The sequence below is a fragment of the Grampus griseus genome, assembly GCF_964374135.1.
Source record: "Grampus griseus genome assembly, chromosome: 4".
Lineage (NCBI taxonomy): Eukaryota > Metazoa > Chordata > Mammalia > Artiodactyla > Delphinidae > Grampus > Grampus griseus.
Genome location: NC_138997.1, coordinates 48,858,923 through 48,877,790, shown reverse-complemented (window position 1 = coordinate 48,877,790; position 18,868 = coordinate 48,858,923). Strand labels below are relative to the sequence as shown.

General features: G+C 38.8%; 1 protein-coding gene across 1 annotated transcript in view; it reads right to left on the bottom strand.

The window, feature by feature from the left end:
* ADAMTS3 (ADAM metallopeptidase with thrombospondin type 1 motif 3) overlaps nt 1-18,868 on the bottom strand; it is a gene marked incomplete at its 3' end in the record, with an annotated part of 289,349 nt that overhangs the window by 259,421 nt on the left and 11,060 nt on the right. The window contains exon 3 of the mRNA XM_082653240.1: nt 8,613-9,019. Coding sequence (XP_082509366.1) covers nt 8,613-9,019 — 407 coding nt within the window. The remainder of the gene's footprint in view (nt 1-8,612; nt 9,020-18,868) is intronic.

Sequence of the window (18,868 nt, the reverse complement as noted above, 5' to 3'; positions counted from 1 at the left end):
GACTTCCACAAGGTTAAACAACTTGTTTAAAGTCACAAACTGGTAGGTAGTAGAACCAGAAGTGGAGTTCAGGTTTGTCTGATTCTAAACCAATACGATGCCCGCTCCCAACATGAACCATCTCCCTAAACCACTTTACAAAAGTTTGACTTCTGTCATCAATGGCATTTTACCAAATTGAACTCTTCCAAAGTATCATAACTCTAAATAGCTTGGCCACTATTTCTCTTCATTGGTGTTTACTGATTATTCTCGCTACAAAACTCTAAACTGGGTATCTTCTAAACATTTTATAAAAGTAAGCTATAACAATCTAGACAATGCTTTTCAAAACCCTTCAGGCTATATAATATCCCTTCTTTTTTTTAATATTACTGACTCTGGAGTTAGACATTAAGTGCAATCATATATCCTTATTTCTTCAATCAATAAAATAGAATTTTTAGAAATTTGTTATAATTATGGAGTATTTGAACCTGTTTATCAAAGGACTGACAATTCAACTACAATAAGAGCAATGATCTCTTGATATGTTTAATGTAGTCTAATACTGATCAAAAATTAATCAACTCCTTTGAAAATAAATGTTTGAAAAAAATACCAAGTGTTTAAAATTTCTTATTTTAGAGATAGAGAATTCAAAGTCTGCCAACCTTAATAAAAAGTACAATTGAGTTTTTTATTCTAAATATTTTTTCAATTTCACTGTGATAGGCTGACAATTGTAAGATAAAATCTCCCTTTTCAATTGTATTTCTAATTAATCTCTCTACATTCCTAACAGTATTAAAAACATACAAGTTAATTCATGTCATGCCTCCTTGTCAACCATCCACATCGTAAGGAGCATATTTAGGTAACCTGGGGTAACAGAACTGCTAGGTGCTTTGCTGTCAGTCGACCTGAGTGCCATTCCAGCTCTGCCATCAACTCTAAAGACCTAACAACAAATATTGTCAACAGTCTTTGAATCAAAATATTTAATGAAACATTGATTTTTCTCTACTTTTCTATGGTTTTTCATATATATGTGTGCATATGTGTATGCTTATGTGTGTGTGTATATAAACATATATATGCATATATGTATTTCCATACACACACGTACATATAGTAGATATGTTAAATGACATAAAATAAAATGGGATTTAATATCGAAATCGACTCATTCACTAACAGCATATTTTGTGTGTCTTGTTTTATGAGAGTTAAGTAAACTTGATCAAATTACACTTTGTGCTGTAAGCAAAAATCACTAAAACAACACTAGAAATACTCCTTAGAGAACAGGAAGAAGTAGGGGATAGAAACATACAGTAAACACAGTAAGAAAGGAGAACATTTCAGATGGAAGAATTACAGCTATAGAAGGAGGTTTACTAAATAAGGCATGAAATTCACCAAACTTGAAAGACTGAGGGACCCAGATGATAGGAGAAGAAGTCAGATTTTTCAAAATCAACTTCCAAACCCTCTCAGATAAAATTCTGGGAACAAATTCTAGAACAAAGTTACTGAGAAAAATACCTCCCTAAACTCCAGAGAAAAAGCCCATGACTTCAGCAAAACCCTTCTGTGAAGAAAAGCAACATAATCAAGGAATACAAATCCTTGCCCTTCTCTCATCCTGAATGCGCATGCGAGCCTGTCAATATCAACTACATGGTCACTGAATTTGGTCTTAATAAACATCACTAGGTTTTATCCTTTTTCTTTTCTCTCTCTCCCTTTTGTATTATATTTGCTCCTATATTCAGCTAAATACTGACCAAGACTACCTTGGCTCTCCCATATATTCATTACATATATTATAAAGTTCATGAAATCAAGTTACCGCACCCTCTCTTCATTTTTATGGCCATCACAAATATCTCCTACCTCCCTCAGAGGCTCCTCTTCCTACCCACCCCAACCTCTACCATCATTGGTGATCACTTTAACATATATGGTTATCTTTTCAATTGTCTGGTATCACAAATATTGCTTTCTCCAGGAAGCCTTCTACTATCTTTCCAAGCATAAATATTCTTTCCACCATTCAGACTCTCACATGTCATCTATCCTAGTCTTAGAGCATTTAAAACATTCGGCCTTGTACTTTGGTTCTACGTTTGCATACCTTATTTCCAGTACTCTTGGAAGACAAGGATAATGCCTGGCTTACCTCAGTATTCCCCACAGCAATCAGTCTAGCACTTTGCATATCCTAGCACTTCAGAAAGCTTTATTAACTTGATCAGTATTCCTAGAAGCAAAGATTGTCACAGGAGTAACAGTTTTTGCAGTTGAGGACCTTGAGGCTGGGTTTACTTTGCAAGAACTCTATGACCTCAAAGCCTGATTATGCACAAAGGCATCATATCAACATCTCGCTGTGCTTTTGTTCTTGTTTTAATGATAATTTACCGAGAAGAAGATATTAAAGATGTGGTCAGCACTATTTTCACAGTTCTTAAAGCCTTTTTTGAGTATCTTTAAAAATCTGTATTCGAGTTATAAAGAAGTCCTAGTTGCCACTGCATGGAGAAGAATGGAAGCATTACTTCCCAGGCCAACTTCCCCTCCCCTTTTATTTTCTGTTTTTCCATTCCTACACAAAGAAAGATGTGTAATATCACATTCACCTTTTTCCCAATTTTTAGCTCATCTTTAAACTTAATTTAAAAATTTACTATACCAAAGATAGAGAAGACAATGGGAAATAAATCATAATCAAATTGATGTAAAACAAATCATACGCTGAACAAGTGGTACTCATAAATAAACATGAATAGTTTAAATTAATTACAAAATAAGTATTAAAAAGAAATATTTTCAAAATCACACAAGAGAAATATAGCCAAAAACTTTGTAAAAGGCTTGACATATGTATGATTTGGGGTTTATGCAAATTAGATGCAAAATGTGAAAATGATCAAAGACTTTGCCAAACCTTCCTTCTTCACCCCAGATAAGCACAAACTGGCTGCCTATCTATTTGAGAAAGGAGGCACGGTGGGAAATGTAACCAATAGCCCAGATCCAGCAAGACTCAGCACAGGCAGGTACCACTCACAACTAGGATTAATACTGTCTGCTCCCATGGGCCATGGCTTGACCAAATCTCAGGAGAAGCAATGAGGCTTGTTATGGTACTGTTTCTCCCAAAGTAGTTAAGCTAGTGGACTGGTACCCACTTTTTCCCTTCTACTAATGGAAATTAAAGGATATAGAAGCTTTGAGAATCTTCTAATCCTGCACTGCTAAAACAGCCTGGTGTAGGTGCCTAGAAGTAAAACAAGTTTCCAGTCCTTTTTTCCCCAGACCTACTAAGATCTCTTAAATCAGCATGTAAACAGTGAAGATGCAAATCTCCCTCTGTCCCATCAATAAACACATGACACCTTCCATAGACACATTTCATGGGAGAAAAAGGTGGGAGGCACCTGGCCTTTAGATATCAGGTTCTCCTCATAAAAGCAGATGTTCAAATGTCAACATTTAAAGATCAGTCCTTGAAAACCCTAAGTCCACTATAAATAGCTACAGATTTGTATCTATTTTTAGTATCACTATTTTTCATAATTACTAGGCAAATGTTCTCAATCCCAAGCACACTGGCTCATAATACTTTTTAAAATAGTCTTTTTACAAAGTGCTTCTGCAGCTGGACTTACTGAAATAGGCATAGCGAGGACATGTTTCTGAAGGGACCAAATCCTAAAGTAAAAGTCTTGAGGCAGGGAAGTCTTAAGGCTGTTTTCTTTATAAGTTTGCAGTTGTCCACAAAGACTTCGTTTGGCCATGCACACTCCAAATCTAAAAAGGGTAAGTTACCTCCAATACTAACCAGATGTGACTATCAGATATTTTAGAAAAAGGTTCTGCTTATGGTTCCCAAGTTGTTAACTTCAAGCTTCCAAGACCCCCTGACCTAACAGTGAAGATTTCCCATTAGATGCCTCAGGAGGCCTAAGAGTGCTCTTGCGTGAGAACAAGGCAGGAGGAAGAGAAACTAGGAGGAAGAGCATCTCCCACCTGTGTTTTTACCAGGCCTTTCCTGAGTTTATCCATTTTACATATTATTTTATTAGATAACCCCTAGTGATTTCATTTGGAGGAAGAATTCCAAATGTTAAAAAATCTTGAAAACTTCTGTCCTAGATAAACTCCCTTGATCATAAAGTCAGCCCACAAGGAAATCACTGAGCTGGATAACCCAAAAGAGCCATCATCACTCAGTTCTTCCACTCCCAACCAGTTTCCTCTGATGCAATCCAGGGGAATTAACAAAGCAATATTGTTCTAGCAAGTCTAGAAAAATCCAGTTTCATTATGTTATGAATACATGACATAAAGCCTACTAACCAAATAACCCTTTATTTTGGCAAATCTGAAGACCACAAAGTATGACTGTGAGCCGCCACTACACACAGGGGAGATTTAATCGTGTTACAGGGCAAATGCCAGGGCTCTATGGAATAAAAAAATCTATTTTCAGCTGGGATTCTCAGCCAGAAGTGTCTTCCCACTCAGAAGTGTGTGAAACGCCTGCCATCACCATGACTCCTGACCACTGGACTTTCACCTCAGAGACACAGAAGCAGAGAGGCAAAGCATGTCAACAGCCTCCAGCCACAGACCACTGGGAGCACATCTGCAGTTGACAAGCTGGGTTTATTACATGTTGCACAGAGCCAGAACACACACCAAAGGGACCTGTGAGCATGTCAGTGAGAGAGCTTTAGAAAGAACCTATTAACACGATTAGGCTTTGGTTGGGTAATTTGGAGGAGGGTCTAGAGAAGCAGGCTTTTTAAAAATTGGATGCTGTCAGAAAACAAGAACAACTCCATGTTTGAATATTGTAACAATTCTCACCTATAAGTGGGTAGACTAGAGCAGGCATAACGCTGCAACTGGTGAAGAATTAGCTGTCACTCGTAAAACGTAATCTTGTGATTCACTTTGTTATAAAGCAGAAACTAACACACCATTGTAAAGCAATTATACTCCAATAAAGATGTTAAAAAAAAAAAAACGTAATCTTGGCAAAGAGTCAGAAAAGGTCATGCTAGACGGGAAGAGATATTGTTCTTTGCCACACTGGGTGAAAATCATTGTCAATTCGTTCATGCAGAACACTTTGATGTTGATTTCAGAAACCCACAGAATAATATTTTAGTTATTACGCATATCTATGTCTAGATCACATTCTAGACCTCGGATCTGGATATATCACTCAAGGCATTTTTCTGTCCTCCTCAATAATGCCCATGTTAAAGGACCTTTCCTGTGATCATTTCATAGAGTTACCTGGAATAAGCAGACTCTACTGACTCTTTCAGTCAAGTTTCTAATGTCTAGAGAGATAAAAACAGCTAAGCATTACTGCTTGCTTTTCAAACTATCTGGGGTGAATAAACAGTTTCCTTTCTCCCCAGTTGGTCTTGGACTGATAATTTTGTAAAATACAAGGAAAACTAATTAGTAGAAAAATAAAATGAAAAAACAAGGCACAAAACACCAGCCCCAACTTTTCTTATTATTATTAATAGGCCCAACGCAAATATAACTCTGTCAAACTGTCAAAAACGTTTCTTTATATAGTCTCACCTTCCGTATTTATCTTGTCACAAACCTGAGTTTATGGACACATTTTGCATAGTACTGCTTTTTTAATTTAAACTAAAGCATTCTGTTTAATACAAATTAATTCTGTCTCAGAGCACTGCCCATTTCAAACATACACAGTATGCCACAAGGCAGTATTAGCGAAAAAGAGGTAAGGAGTTTCACTCAGGGAGAAGGCCACGCTAAGAACTTTCCAACCTCAGTGAAAAATAAATACATGTAGCTGCTCCCTATGAGCAAGAGATCAAAGGACGCATGTAGAAAACCAGATCACTGGACCCCCATCTACACCAGTCTAAAATGCACCCATCCAGATAGGGCTTCACTGGCATTCTTTTCCATAGCAGGGGACTTAACCTAATGGTTTCTGGGCAGAGATGTTCCCATTGGTATTTTTAAGGCAGGAGTGGCTGTGCTTTCTACTGGGACAACTTGGATTTGATTATAATCCCAGAGCTTCCCAGGGCAATGGCTTTATAGCCCATCAGGTTAATCCTCAGGCATCTATGTTATCTCAGTATCCCTGCTTCCCTTCCTAAGTTCAAGAAGGTCAAACCCAAATCCCTACACAGCAAGCTAAAGGAACAAAAAAGGTTTAGGAATCAGCTAATCAGCCAAATTTATTTATATTCCCATCAATTTTACTTCCTACTTCATGTCTGCTAAGGAGCTTATCCTGTCCAATGCAATTTTAAGAACTTGTCCCCAGCTTAATGAAGTAGCCACTGGTGTTATCACTCTAATGTATTGATCTGCTCTCTATAACCGTGCTTCTCTTCCTGCCATCATCTTTACTCTTCCTCCATAGCTGCTATGAGCTAGACACTCTAGAAGAGGCTTCTGTTTCTGTACACCCACATAGGCAGCACTGCCTGCTGTAGGCTAGACACCACCCTCTTCCTGCATCAAGTGCAAGGCCTGGGCCACTTATGTCTGGTTCGAAATTCTGTCCCCATTCATAAAATCTCTCCAGAAGATACTTCCTTATACCACAGTTTTTTAAGTTAAACATGATTCTAATATGTATGTCTAATATAAACACACACATACATGTATACCAGATATTTTGGCACTTAACATCTGTGGCAAATTTAACATCTTTGAGCTCCATGAGGATGGTAATTGGGATCATTCCTGTCACCATTTCACAATGCTTGGAATAGTGCTTGACCTGTAACTGGCTTCCCAGAAATATCTTTTAATTAATTAATTAATCAATGGATCAAAGAATGGAACAAATGAATACTTGCGGTTTACACTGGTAGAGATGTGCACGCGCACACACACACACACGCTATATCAACATACACATGATGCCAACAGTTAACACCACATCTTAAAAATGAGAAATTAATCCTAATAATTAATGTTCATTCAAACTCCATATCTATTTTCCTCTTCCTTACAGCAACTTGCTATTGCCCCAGATTTCTGTATCTATAACTAGATAATTTGACATGTACAGTAAGAAAATTACTGATTGCTGTCGGGTTTAAAAATCACTATGATAACCCATTAAAATAATTTCCTTGCCTTTTGCCTTCCTTAAACTGATTTTCAAGCTTCAAATCTTCTAGCTCAAGCTTCAATCTTAACCAAGGAGATAAAAAATAATCTTTTTATGCTGTAAAACTTAAAAATAACACTAAATTATATACTCAGTATATTTTACTTAGAAGTACTATAAAACAGTACCTTTTTTTAATAATTTATTTCTTTTTATATCCTGGTAGTGTTGAATCAACCTCTCTTAGTGAATACTTTAAACTTAGTCTTTTTAGAAAGCACTATCTATTGTTTTATTCAATGACTTAGTTAATTCAGACCTATTCAATGTTTGTGTGGAATGAGAGGAATTTGAGAGATTCCTTGTGTCTTCAAACCCAAGGGCATGGTCCAGCACTAAATGTGACAGTGTGGTCCTAAACTGACAGAGTCCAACTTGGAGATCTGGACCTGCCACACATGCTCTATTCAGTTTTCCATCCTGACTTCTAAAACCCCACAGAACATCAAGAGGCAGTACAAGACCCCAAAATAAAGCTTACAACCATTAATCCACCAGCCTTGGATAAAAACATATGGTATCATAACTCCTTTGGGTTCTGCTTATGCATAGAGAGGACAGTGGCAGAAGATTCAAGGTATTGTTGGGGGACTAGCCAAGGTAGAAGGAATGCAAGGAATATTTTGAGAACTCCCAGAAGAGAGACAAAACAAAGACAATAGCTCTGAACTCCCAAGAAACAGCAGCCTGGCAACCATAGAAAGAAAAATGGTTGCTCTTTCTGAACAAAGACTTGGAGTCAACTGTGAATGCAAGAGACATAAACATTGACACACTTTTCAAATAACATCTGGAGATACAAAACAAATAAAAATACTTCCCATCTTCACAGCATGTGAAGAAGGATCAGTTACTACTGGCCTCATCCACAAAACTAAAGAGCCATATATGGGTATTCTATTCAAAAATAAAGAAAAAAATGAATCAAAGCCACAATACAGAGAGAACTACATCTCATGTCCATAGAGTAATGCTATTTGAACAAATTCTGACAGAGGAGCTTCTCATTTCCCATTTTAGCATTCTTTGGGAAGCGAAAGAATGCTTTCAAATACTTTCTTTAAGAGGATATCCAACATTTCCACATAAGAAGGGAAATACTATCATTTTGAAGGAATCTACACTTCTTTAGAAAGTTGTCAGAATGATTTTAAACAAATAAGGAAATAAAATCCCCAGTGTTATACAAGTGAACATATAAGCCAAGAATGCTAAAATAGTTGTGTTTGGTTTCTTAGACTAATGTTGTCTTCATGTCAAATTAAGCCAAAGCACACATCTTTGTCAGTAAAATGCTTTCTAATGCTTCTCCCTGAACCTAAAATATAATAGTGAGGTTTTCTTTCCACCTCTACTTTCCAAACCATGCTGAAGCCATGCTGCACTCCCGAACACCTGCAAACACACAGACACAAAAGGCAATGAGTCTTACCAGACCATCACAGTTGCTAATGGCAACAGAGGTTCCCGGAATGTCCATGATGTCACCAACATAAGCACAGTTAGTCTGCAAAGGCTCTGTTTTCCAGATTCTTTCTGAAGCACTTCCTGGTTGATGATCATTAATGCGGTCGGTTATATTCCCAGGCACCAGAGATGCCTCATGCCATTCCACAACAGCGCCAGGAGCTACTAGCTGAGTGTTGGGCTTTAGTCTCAGATGAAAATCTCTTCCAAATGCTGTGATGTTAAAGAACAATTGCTCAGAGTTGGAAGACACGTCCCTCGCTGACCTCTTTTTGTGATTTGCAGAAAGAATATGGGAGAGATAGTGTCCTTCAAAATTTGTGCTGACTGGAGTCACCAGCTCATACTCTCTCTGTCTCTTTATTGGTAAATCTGTGGGGTGAAAAATAGAATTGTAGAACCCTGTATAACAAGAGAACACAGGAGGACATAACATAGGCATCAAGTGTCCACCTCACAAGACCGTACCTCGACTTGCATAATAAATATATTCTTAAACCATCTCATAAGTAGTAAATTCTGAGAATTCAAATCATTTCTCAAACGCATTTAGGTAACTCTGTGTTCAATGAATCATTTTCTTAATTAAAAAAAAAAGTTTACTGCAATGTGAATATTCATCTCATTTATATGTTTGAGAATATGAACAGAATAACTTTCCATAAACTGTATCTGGTGTGCTTATAGTCAACACATACTCCCAGTTAGTTTATAATTGGCATAACTGATAACTGCTACAAACTTTTAACAAAGTTGCTATTACATAGAAAAACCTTTTTCTGATTGTTTTAATTTTTTCCTTGTAAGAATCCTAGAATTTATACTAATCATCATAGCTACTTTGTATTACATCTACCACTGGCCTGTAATTTATACACTGTAGTTTATGGTGTGGTAATTTATACATATCTTTTCCATCATACCAACCCTAACAATCATACTTCACAGGTGAGGAAACTGAGATTCAGGAGGTGTGTGTCCAAGGTCAAATAACTGTGAAGCTCAGATATGTCTCCAAGTCATACTCCAAAGCCCACACACTCACTCTGCTACATCATGTTGTATCCCATAAATAACAGAACATTTTCAGCAAATGAGGAGAATGGAGTAAAAAAGAAGAAATAACCATCTATAAACTGAATACACTAGTACTGGTTAGTCAAGAGTAAATGGCATTGTCATTTTGCACCATATTCCTTACATGGGAAAGACACTCATTTGAATATGAATTCAATATTTGGGGTTCACTTTACAACACGCGTGGCCACTTACATGTTAAACTGAATTTCACAATTAGAACTTAATTCCCCAAGTTTAGCCAAATGAGAGTACTGTGTCTGCTGAAATGCAAACATCCTGGGGAAAGATAACACATTAAATCAACCATTTCTCCCTTAATAGAAATGATTTTGAAGACAGAAGGAAATGAGGAGGGCAACAAGGATGAAGAAAGGATGCATGGAAAGGAAAATCTGAGAACATCAAGTTAAAACTTCCCCACCTTCATGATTCTAGCCTAAGACTAGTCCTGGAGTATAATAAAGTACCCTGAAAAAATGATATGATTCACAAATACTGCTCACCTATGGAAACTTCATGCGTGTTATCTAACACATTAGCATATGAGGCCCATAAATGAACCTACAACCTATGGTCTTAAAGTATCCTTATAGAATCACTATGTTTTCGTTACTTTCCTGCTTTTTAAATAACTCAAAAAAAAAAAAGTGTAAAGTACCAGAAGACAAGTGAAGGTATTTTGCAACTTGGAAATTCCTTGAGTGCCAAGTTTGTTACCATTATGCCCCTTATAATGACCGATGTTATTTAAACAAAATATCCCCCTTTATTAAATGCACAGAGTAAGTAAAATGGTTGTACATATTTACTAAGCAGAGGAGTGAGGGTGGTCATATCACAGAGTAGAGTGAAGCCTGGCTTCCACACTGGGAACAGCAGCAACACAATTCCTGCTTCACAGGCTCTCTATATCACAGTCAAAGGCTTACACCAGGCATTGGGGTGAGCACAGGCACACAGATTCGGTCTCCCTTACAACCAAATCCTTGGCAAATACTTTTGTAAATTCTGGTTTAGAGAAAGAACTTGAAATTTTAGGGAATGAACTCAAGAGTCACAAAAGCAGACTGATAGAGGGGAAAGTTTCCACGGGGATGGATGAATTGGGCTCTTGGAGGTGGAGGGACAAAGCCAACCCCAAATTAATTCCTTAAGGATAAGGAACTCCCCATTCAACTCAGTATTTCCAGTATCATCTAATATAAGATTTTGTACCTGCCAGGGTCTCTTATCAGTAGGATTTGTTTACATGTTTAAGTTAGTAATGCAGGTAACTGGGGAACATTTGCTTTATCTATGATGCTCCATGTGCTGACTTACTACCCAAGGCCCATGAGCATCTGGCTGCACCAATAATTCCAGCTGTAACTCTTTCTTTAACCATCGGTTTACTGTGTCAAGGGAAGGAAAAGCGATGCTTCATTTAATGTATGGATTTCTCATCTCCACCGAAGGGAATTCACACAACTGAAGTCTATAAACAATATACTGATGCCTGGATAAGTGACTGGAGAACTAGAAAATTTAGGAAGAATGAAGGGAGTCTCCTCCACACCCAATAGGAGTTTCATGCTTACAGTAAACCCATACACCCTAGATTCTCTGGGATGAGTCCATTTTTCCACTGTCAGACAATGTGTTCTGAACTGTTATTCAAAATAAAGATGGTGCATTTCTATAGAGCTTTGTCTTATCCAATGTTAAATAATAAGCCATTCCTAAAACGTACACATAAGAAACATTTTTGAAATTAAACTCTGAATGAGTCATTTTCCAGTTGGGAATTAATGGAAAAGATACATTTAGCCCCACTGGATGGTAGTTAATGGAATGGACAAAGGAGCTACCCAGTCACCTGCCATTTATTGCAGAATAAATATCAGGCACTCTGCTTTGTGCTTGAGAATATACCTTCTCTAATTCTTACAACAATCACAGTTGGTAGGTATTACTACCCTTCGTTTATAAATGAGAAAGCAGACCTAGAAGGCCTGACACATAGCAAACAAGGAGCCAAAGGAAATTTTCAATTCTGATCATCTCGATGCTGAAGATCACGCTCTCACTCACTGATGGAACATCTTGCTGTCAATTTCTAAGTTAAGATCTGATTTTAAGGAAAACTACCACAAGAATGATGACATCCTGCCTACCTGCAGCCAGCCAACCTATTTTTCCTGTATTGTACCTTCAAAAATTATTGTAGGGCTTCCCTGGTGGTGCAGTGGTTGAGAGTCTGCCTGCCGATGCAGGGGACGCGGGTTCGTGTCCCGGTCCGGGAAGATCCCACATGCCGTGGAGTGGCTGGGCCCGTGAGCCATGGCCGCTGAGCCTGAGTGTCCGGAGCCTGTGCTCCGCAACAGGTGAGGCCACAACGGTGAGAGGCCCCCGTACCACAAAAAAAAAAAAAAAAAAATTATTTTAAAAGGCTCTTAAATTCTTGGTCTTGGGGAGAAAAATAAAGAGGTGGTGGATAAAGCTCAAAGCTATCAAAAGTATTTAATCTCAGGTTACAATCACATATGCAAACCAACATTAATTTACTGCTTTCAGAAATGACACATTTCACAGGCCCAAATACTTCCACAAAGCAATACAGCCTATGGTCAAGGAAGAGACTACAGTGCCAGAAAGCAGAAAAGTCAACACCTGAACTTGAGCAAGTTCTTTATTTTTTCTTTAGGCTTAGTATCCTCAGTTGTTAACTAGAGGTTAGTAATAGTTCCAACTTCATAAGTTTGATGAGAGGTTTAAATGAGATTATCCAGAGGATTCAGTAAATTTTAACTACTTTAACTTAAATGTAAATTAGTCACTTACTAAAATAGTGCCCAGGCGCAATTTTAAAATATGAAACTATTTTAAATTGTCAGCTGGGGTGGCTGAAGGGCCACAGCAATAGGCATGTAAAGGTTTGTGTGAGCCGTAAGTTCCACAAGCACAGAAAGCTGGGGCCACTGTAAAGCCACACTGTGGTCACTAATTACCCAAGCATAACTCAGAAGCAGTGAATTTTGCACAACCCACTGGCACCTGTGCCTGTCTGGTCCATTTCCACCTCCCCCCACCGACCCCGGTAGTATGGATGAACTGTCTGCGGTTCTGTCTTACCTAAGAGCAAAGCCTCCGTTCATGTACACATCCTAGCCCCTCTTGCCTTTGCAAGACGGCTTCAGCAATTGCCCTCAGTTTCTTTCCTCATCAATTTTCCCATCACTAGATCATTCCCACCAGTAAATTAATAAGCTGCCATATTTTCCATCTTTGACAAAAAACTTTCTTGATGCCACATCTGCCTCTAGCTAAGTTCCCATTATTTCACTGCCCTTTATAGCAAAACACTTTTTAAAAATTGAGTATATTAGATATCTCCAATTCCTCTCTTCCCACGCTTGTTCTTTCTTGAACCCACTCCAATCACGCTCTTGTCAAGGTCACTAGTAACCCCATGTTGCTGACACCAATGGTCGAGACTCCATCTTCTTACTTGCCCTATTAGCAGCATCTGACTCTATTTCTCTTTCCTTCTTAAAATACTTCCTTTCTTTAGCTTCTAGACACCATTCTCTTCTGGTTCTCCTCTTCTCCTCAGTGGTCTCCCCTTCCCATTCTCCCTCCTCACGTTCCTTTATTCTCATGACCTGAACACACTGCAGTGTTGCATGACCTGGTCCCAGACTCTCCTCTTCTGCATCTACCCTCCCAGGATGAGGTGAACTCATCTTGTCTCCTGACTTTGAATACCTTCACCATCATACATCTCCAGCCCAGGCTTCCTCCATAAGATCTTCCCTCGTCTAGTCAATTGCCACTGGATCCTCTCCCTGTGGATATTCACTAGGTACCTCAGCACTTCCAAAAGTAAACTTCCTACCTTCCTGCTTCCAAACCTGCACCTCCTTGCCCCTGTCAGGAAATGGCAACGCTATCCTCCCAGTTACTCAGACCAAAAACTTGACTAAACCATCCTTAATTCTTCTCACACCACACACCAAATCTTTTAACGAATTCTACTGACCCTATCTTCAAAATATCTCCAGACTCTGACCACTGCTCACCACCTCCCCTGCTGCTACCCTAGTCCAAACCACCATCTTCCCCTTCACAGGTTATCCTTAAAACAGAGCCAATGACAGATCATGTCTTCTCAAAACCCATCCCACTCAGAGAAAAATGGCTCACAAGGGCCAGCACTGGGAATTCTCACATTTCAAGGTCATTGTGCTCACCATTTCCTCTGCCAAAGTGTCTTCCCCCTGACAGCTGCGTGGCTCACCCCTCCATTCCTTCAGGTGTTTGCTTAAACTTGACCCTCGCATTCAGGTCTTTCCTGCCCCCCCGTAACTGTCTCATTACTATCTCCCTTCTGCATTTTACTTCCACAAAACTTGTCACCATCTCACATACTCTAAATCTTATTTATATGTTTATTTGTTCATTGTTTCTTTATACCTACTAGCATATCCCTTCACCAGGGCAGGGATTTTTATCTTTTCTCTTCACTATAGTTCTCCAGTGCCAGAAACTGACTCTGAAGCCACTCAGTAAATATATGTGAATTAATGAATGAGAGCAGTTTAGCCTGAGGGAGTATCTAAAATTAGAATGCATCTTCTTTTCCCCAAATAGTAATTTACCATCAAGCGATGGATGACAGCAAACCACACAAGTTGTCATACACCTCTATTGCCCGAATTTGCTTGCAAACGTTGGGTGTATTTCTCACCATTCCTGCTGGCCTTTAAATCAAACATTTCATAGTATCCCAAACTTACATTTTAAGCTACTAAGGACAACGACAAACATGGATCTAACCACTGAAACAGACCTCCTGGAATGCAGACACAGAGCCCCTGTGCTTAGGAACCAGAGGCAGGAGATCAGGCCCCACTCTGCATCCCTCTAGATAGTCACAGAATTATAACTCTACAGGTCAAATATGAACAAGACCTTGAAAGATCATCTCTTCCTTGCCTCTTTCTTACAATTAAGACATCTCAAGTAGAAGACGTCATGTTTTCTTAAGTTAGAGGTGCAGTACCTTTCACCTACTCCCGCCTTCTGGGAGGAGAGATTTTTCTCTGAGTATTTAGGCCTCTCCGTCCCCCTTAACTCACCCTTCCCCAGTGAAGAAGCATGACGGATGTGATTAGCAAGTCTGGGAAAAATAAGTGGTTTGCAAAGCTCAGCACTCCCTCATCATCATTCCTGGCCTGGGAACGATCCTGATAAGGACGCCGTTCTCTTCTACCTCCCCAGCAGCAGGCTCTGTCTCAGCCCAGTGGACCTGACACACACTGGCTGGGGTGCCCGGTCCGCCAGCCCACTGCCTGCCCAGGTGAGAGCCTTGTGCTTCTCCCCAGCCTCTTTTGTAAGAGATATTTTCACTATGTCTTTAGATTTTCTATTTCTCAACGTGTTCAGAACCCAGGCAGGTCAGCGGGGTATGTTTAATTGAGGACCTCCTCAAAAGCTTGAACTACCTATAAGAAAAAGTACTGTCACATCTTCGCTGTCAGTCTAATGATAACATTAACAATTCTCCTGGTCAGGGAATTCTTTCATATCTAAATTCCTCATTCTAGAGTTTAACATAATGACTTCTCCCTTCTTGCACTGCATGAAAAAAACCACCTTCTTGTGTATCTGTGCATGTGTGTATGTGTGATATGTATGTACTTCTTTTCACACACAAACACACAAATAGTGCACACAACTTACATCAAAGGATTTAAGGACCCAATGTTCTGTGCTTCCATATACTTAAAGACCTTTGAGCTAGTCAGACTTTCTGTTTTAATGTCAGCCATGTTAGACTTTCCTAATAGTTTCCAAATTTTACTCATTTCTGAGGCTTTGGACCATTTACACATGTCTGTGTTTTAGCATGATACTTACACATAACAGACCCTCAGTAAATACAGGTTAAAGAAAAAGAAAAGTTGCCTCAAACTGAAAGCTGAATGGGTCAGTTTCACTGTGCTGAGAAGAAGGTGTCATACCCTCTCTTCACCCTTAAAATATCTACACCAAACTTCTCATTTTCACCTGAGTATTCATCTTGTCTTCCTGACTTCACTATTTCTGTTCATGATGCGCTGATTCTCCCAAACTCCCACGCTAAAAAAAACTGACTTCATTTCAACTTTTTCCCCACTTTATATCATTCAAGTCCTACTGATCTCACCTTAAAATCTCTCTCAAATTAATCCCCTTTCTTCCAATCACCTTCAAGTTCTCATCACCTCACACTGAAAAGCTGCAAGTACCAAGTCCAAATGCCCCACATATAATTTCTCACTACCAAATGCCGTATACATTGTATCAGAATATTTTCTAAATTACTGCCAGAAAAATTGTTTTGAAGTCTTATGTCTAATATGCCTAGGTTCTACCACTCACTACCTTTGTGATTCTGGTCACTTAAGACTTTTTATGTCAGTACCCACCTGAAAAAATTAGGGCAACAGTATTTAGTTCATAGACTTGTAAAAATTAAACGGCCTAATCCAAAGTGCTTAACACAGTATCCAGCACATAGTAAGTGCTCAATAAATGTTAGGTATTAATATTACCCTGTTATTCTTTATGAAGAGTTTCAACTGGCTCATCATTACTTTAGGATAAAATAAATTCAGAAAATTGATATCTGTATTTCCATGTCAGACCTGAAAATTGCTTGAAAGACCATCTACTAATCAATTCCCCTCACTTCACACATAAGAAACTAAACTCAAAGTTAGGTAATTTAACCCAAATCAAAACTTAACTTTATCATTTAAGGCCCTCTGCATTCTGTCCCTAATTTCTTTTCAACATCATCTCCCATATAACCTAAAGAAACATTCTAATGTGCTCACTAGCTTAATCACTCCTGCCTTTAGAGCCCTACTCTATTGCATCAACCGGGGGAGAGGTCTGTTGCTTTCTCTCCATGCATGCAAATCTAACCCGGCCCTCACGGCCTTTCCCAAGCCCCATCTTCTCCATGAAACCTGCCCTGTTAAACTGCCTAAAGTACAGACCTCAGGGTCTAAACTTCCTAGCTCTGACTGTCGTGCACTGCCTGCATAACAGTTATAAAAATCCCTTTGGGTGAAAAATTATATGTTTATGTCTTGTCCTTTCAGAGATTTTAAAGGACAGAGGTGTGTTCTTAAATGTGTTTAAATGTCCCCAGTGTACATCAGTCTTTGGGGAAAAGAGAAATTAATGGCTATTTTTGGAAGTGGGGATTCTTGGGAAGGAGTGCTGTCACAGCATCACCCTGTAGCCCAGGCTTTGGGATCATCTATACTCCTTCACGCATTCAGCCACATATGCTCACAACGGAGGACAGGCAGGTTGGTATCCTTCTAAGTATGTTGTAGAACGCTACACAAATGTTTCCTAGAAGAGACTAGATGTCCCCAGCACATTACAAAGACCACACTCTAGAACAGCAAGAGAAGAGAAGTCTTCAGTAGTACAATCAACATTGCTAGGACCTAAAATGGCTGCAGTACAAAGTCTCATATATCACGGCAATTTTTAGCTGATCTAATTAAGACCAAATCTACCCCAGGCACACAGAATATTGGAATACTTGTGATTGATGCAATGTGGCTCTAATTTCCAAGCAAAGAAGGGGGTGGGGTATGATGGTTGAATACTAAAGGTCTGGAGTCAAAAAGCACTGCATTTGAAGGCTGGTTTCAATCTCATGTGCTCTTTGGCACATGAGCTTGAAATTATGAAAATTAAGGCTCAGACAGGTTACCTGTAAAATAGGAAGAAGAGATAAGGCACATAAAGGGCTTAGTCCATCTAATAACATTTCAATAAATGAAAAATTAGCTGGTGTTATTATCACCATCACCATCATCATCTAGCTAGAGCTGTACACGAAGGAAGTCAATATCAGATTCCTTCCGTGTCCCAGCACCCCTCAAGCCTCTCCCCATTTCAGTCTCACACAAATATAGTGTTTCTAGTGGTTAGAAGGGATCTTAAGCTCCATGTCAACAAATGGCCTGAAGTCTAGACTGGCTGTAACAACCCATGCTCCATTACCCAACCCAGAGACTGGGAATCTCTCCCGAGAATTGGCTGATTGCTCTACACTAGAGGCAGTCACACAGGCAATTTCCTTTATCAGGTATAAATTCTCAGTATGCAACAATCTGGCCACAAGAATGAAATCAAATAAGCATTTTCAAGATCTGCTAAAGAAGCAGCTCCAACAACAACATTTCCAAATCCTGAGCCAAGGGTAAGAGAATGACTTTCATCAGAAATGACAGGAGCCAGCTGCTCCAGGAAAGATGTGTGTGGGGTGAAGAGTGGACGTTAAAAAGGACATCACATGCCAAAGGGCTCACCAAAGCTGTAAACGCTAACGGAGAAGGGGACACATCTTCTCTCAAAGGCAATTAAAAATTAATTTTGACACATGCTGAAATTCTGAATGCAGCCAAATTCCTTTTTCCTCACTTCATCTCCTCTAGGCTCTTATCGCCACAAGGCAGAGAAACACTTTGATGTCTTTTATTTTAGTTGCAAACCTATTTTCATAGCCATTTGGGGGGTGGAGGGGGGAGGTGCTTTGCTTTTACTCATTATTAAGAAAGAACAAATAGTTGTGAACTTTAAAATTCTTCTCATTTTTTTAATCTGGCTTTTTCATAAATATTTGTTGCAATTGCACAATGTTTATGTTCAAGAGAGTCATTTAGGAAAGAACAGCACATTCTTCAGCATTCCAGGACATGAAATCAGGTAAGAGGAGATCTTTTAAGAAAACTGTTTTAAAGAAAAATATCCAAGTATTTTCTTTGTTTGCATCTTAAAATGATCAAATAATCAATAACAGGATAACAAGTAGAGATTTATTTTTTTTAAGTGAGGCCCAAATGCCAAACACTTAACATTCCAATCTTAGTTTTTAAAGAAGCACTTCCACTGGTTATATTTATCATCATTGGACATTTTACAGACTCAAGAGCAATATTAGACATTCTAAAAATTAATATTTCTCATACGTCTTACAATTTTTTGATGGATAATACTTTTGAAGACTAATATTGAGTCTAGAATTTAAAGCCAGGAAAATTAGCATTTGTCCCTAGGGCCAAAGGCTGGGGAAAATATGACAGATAAGAA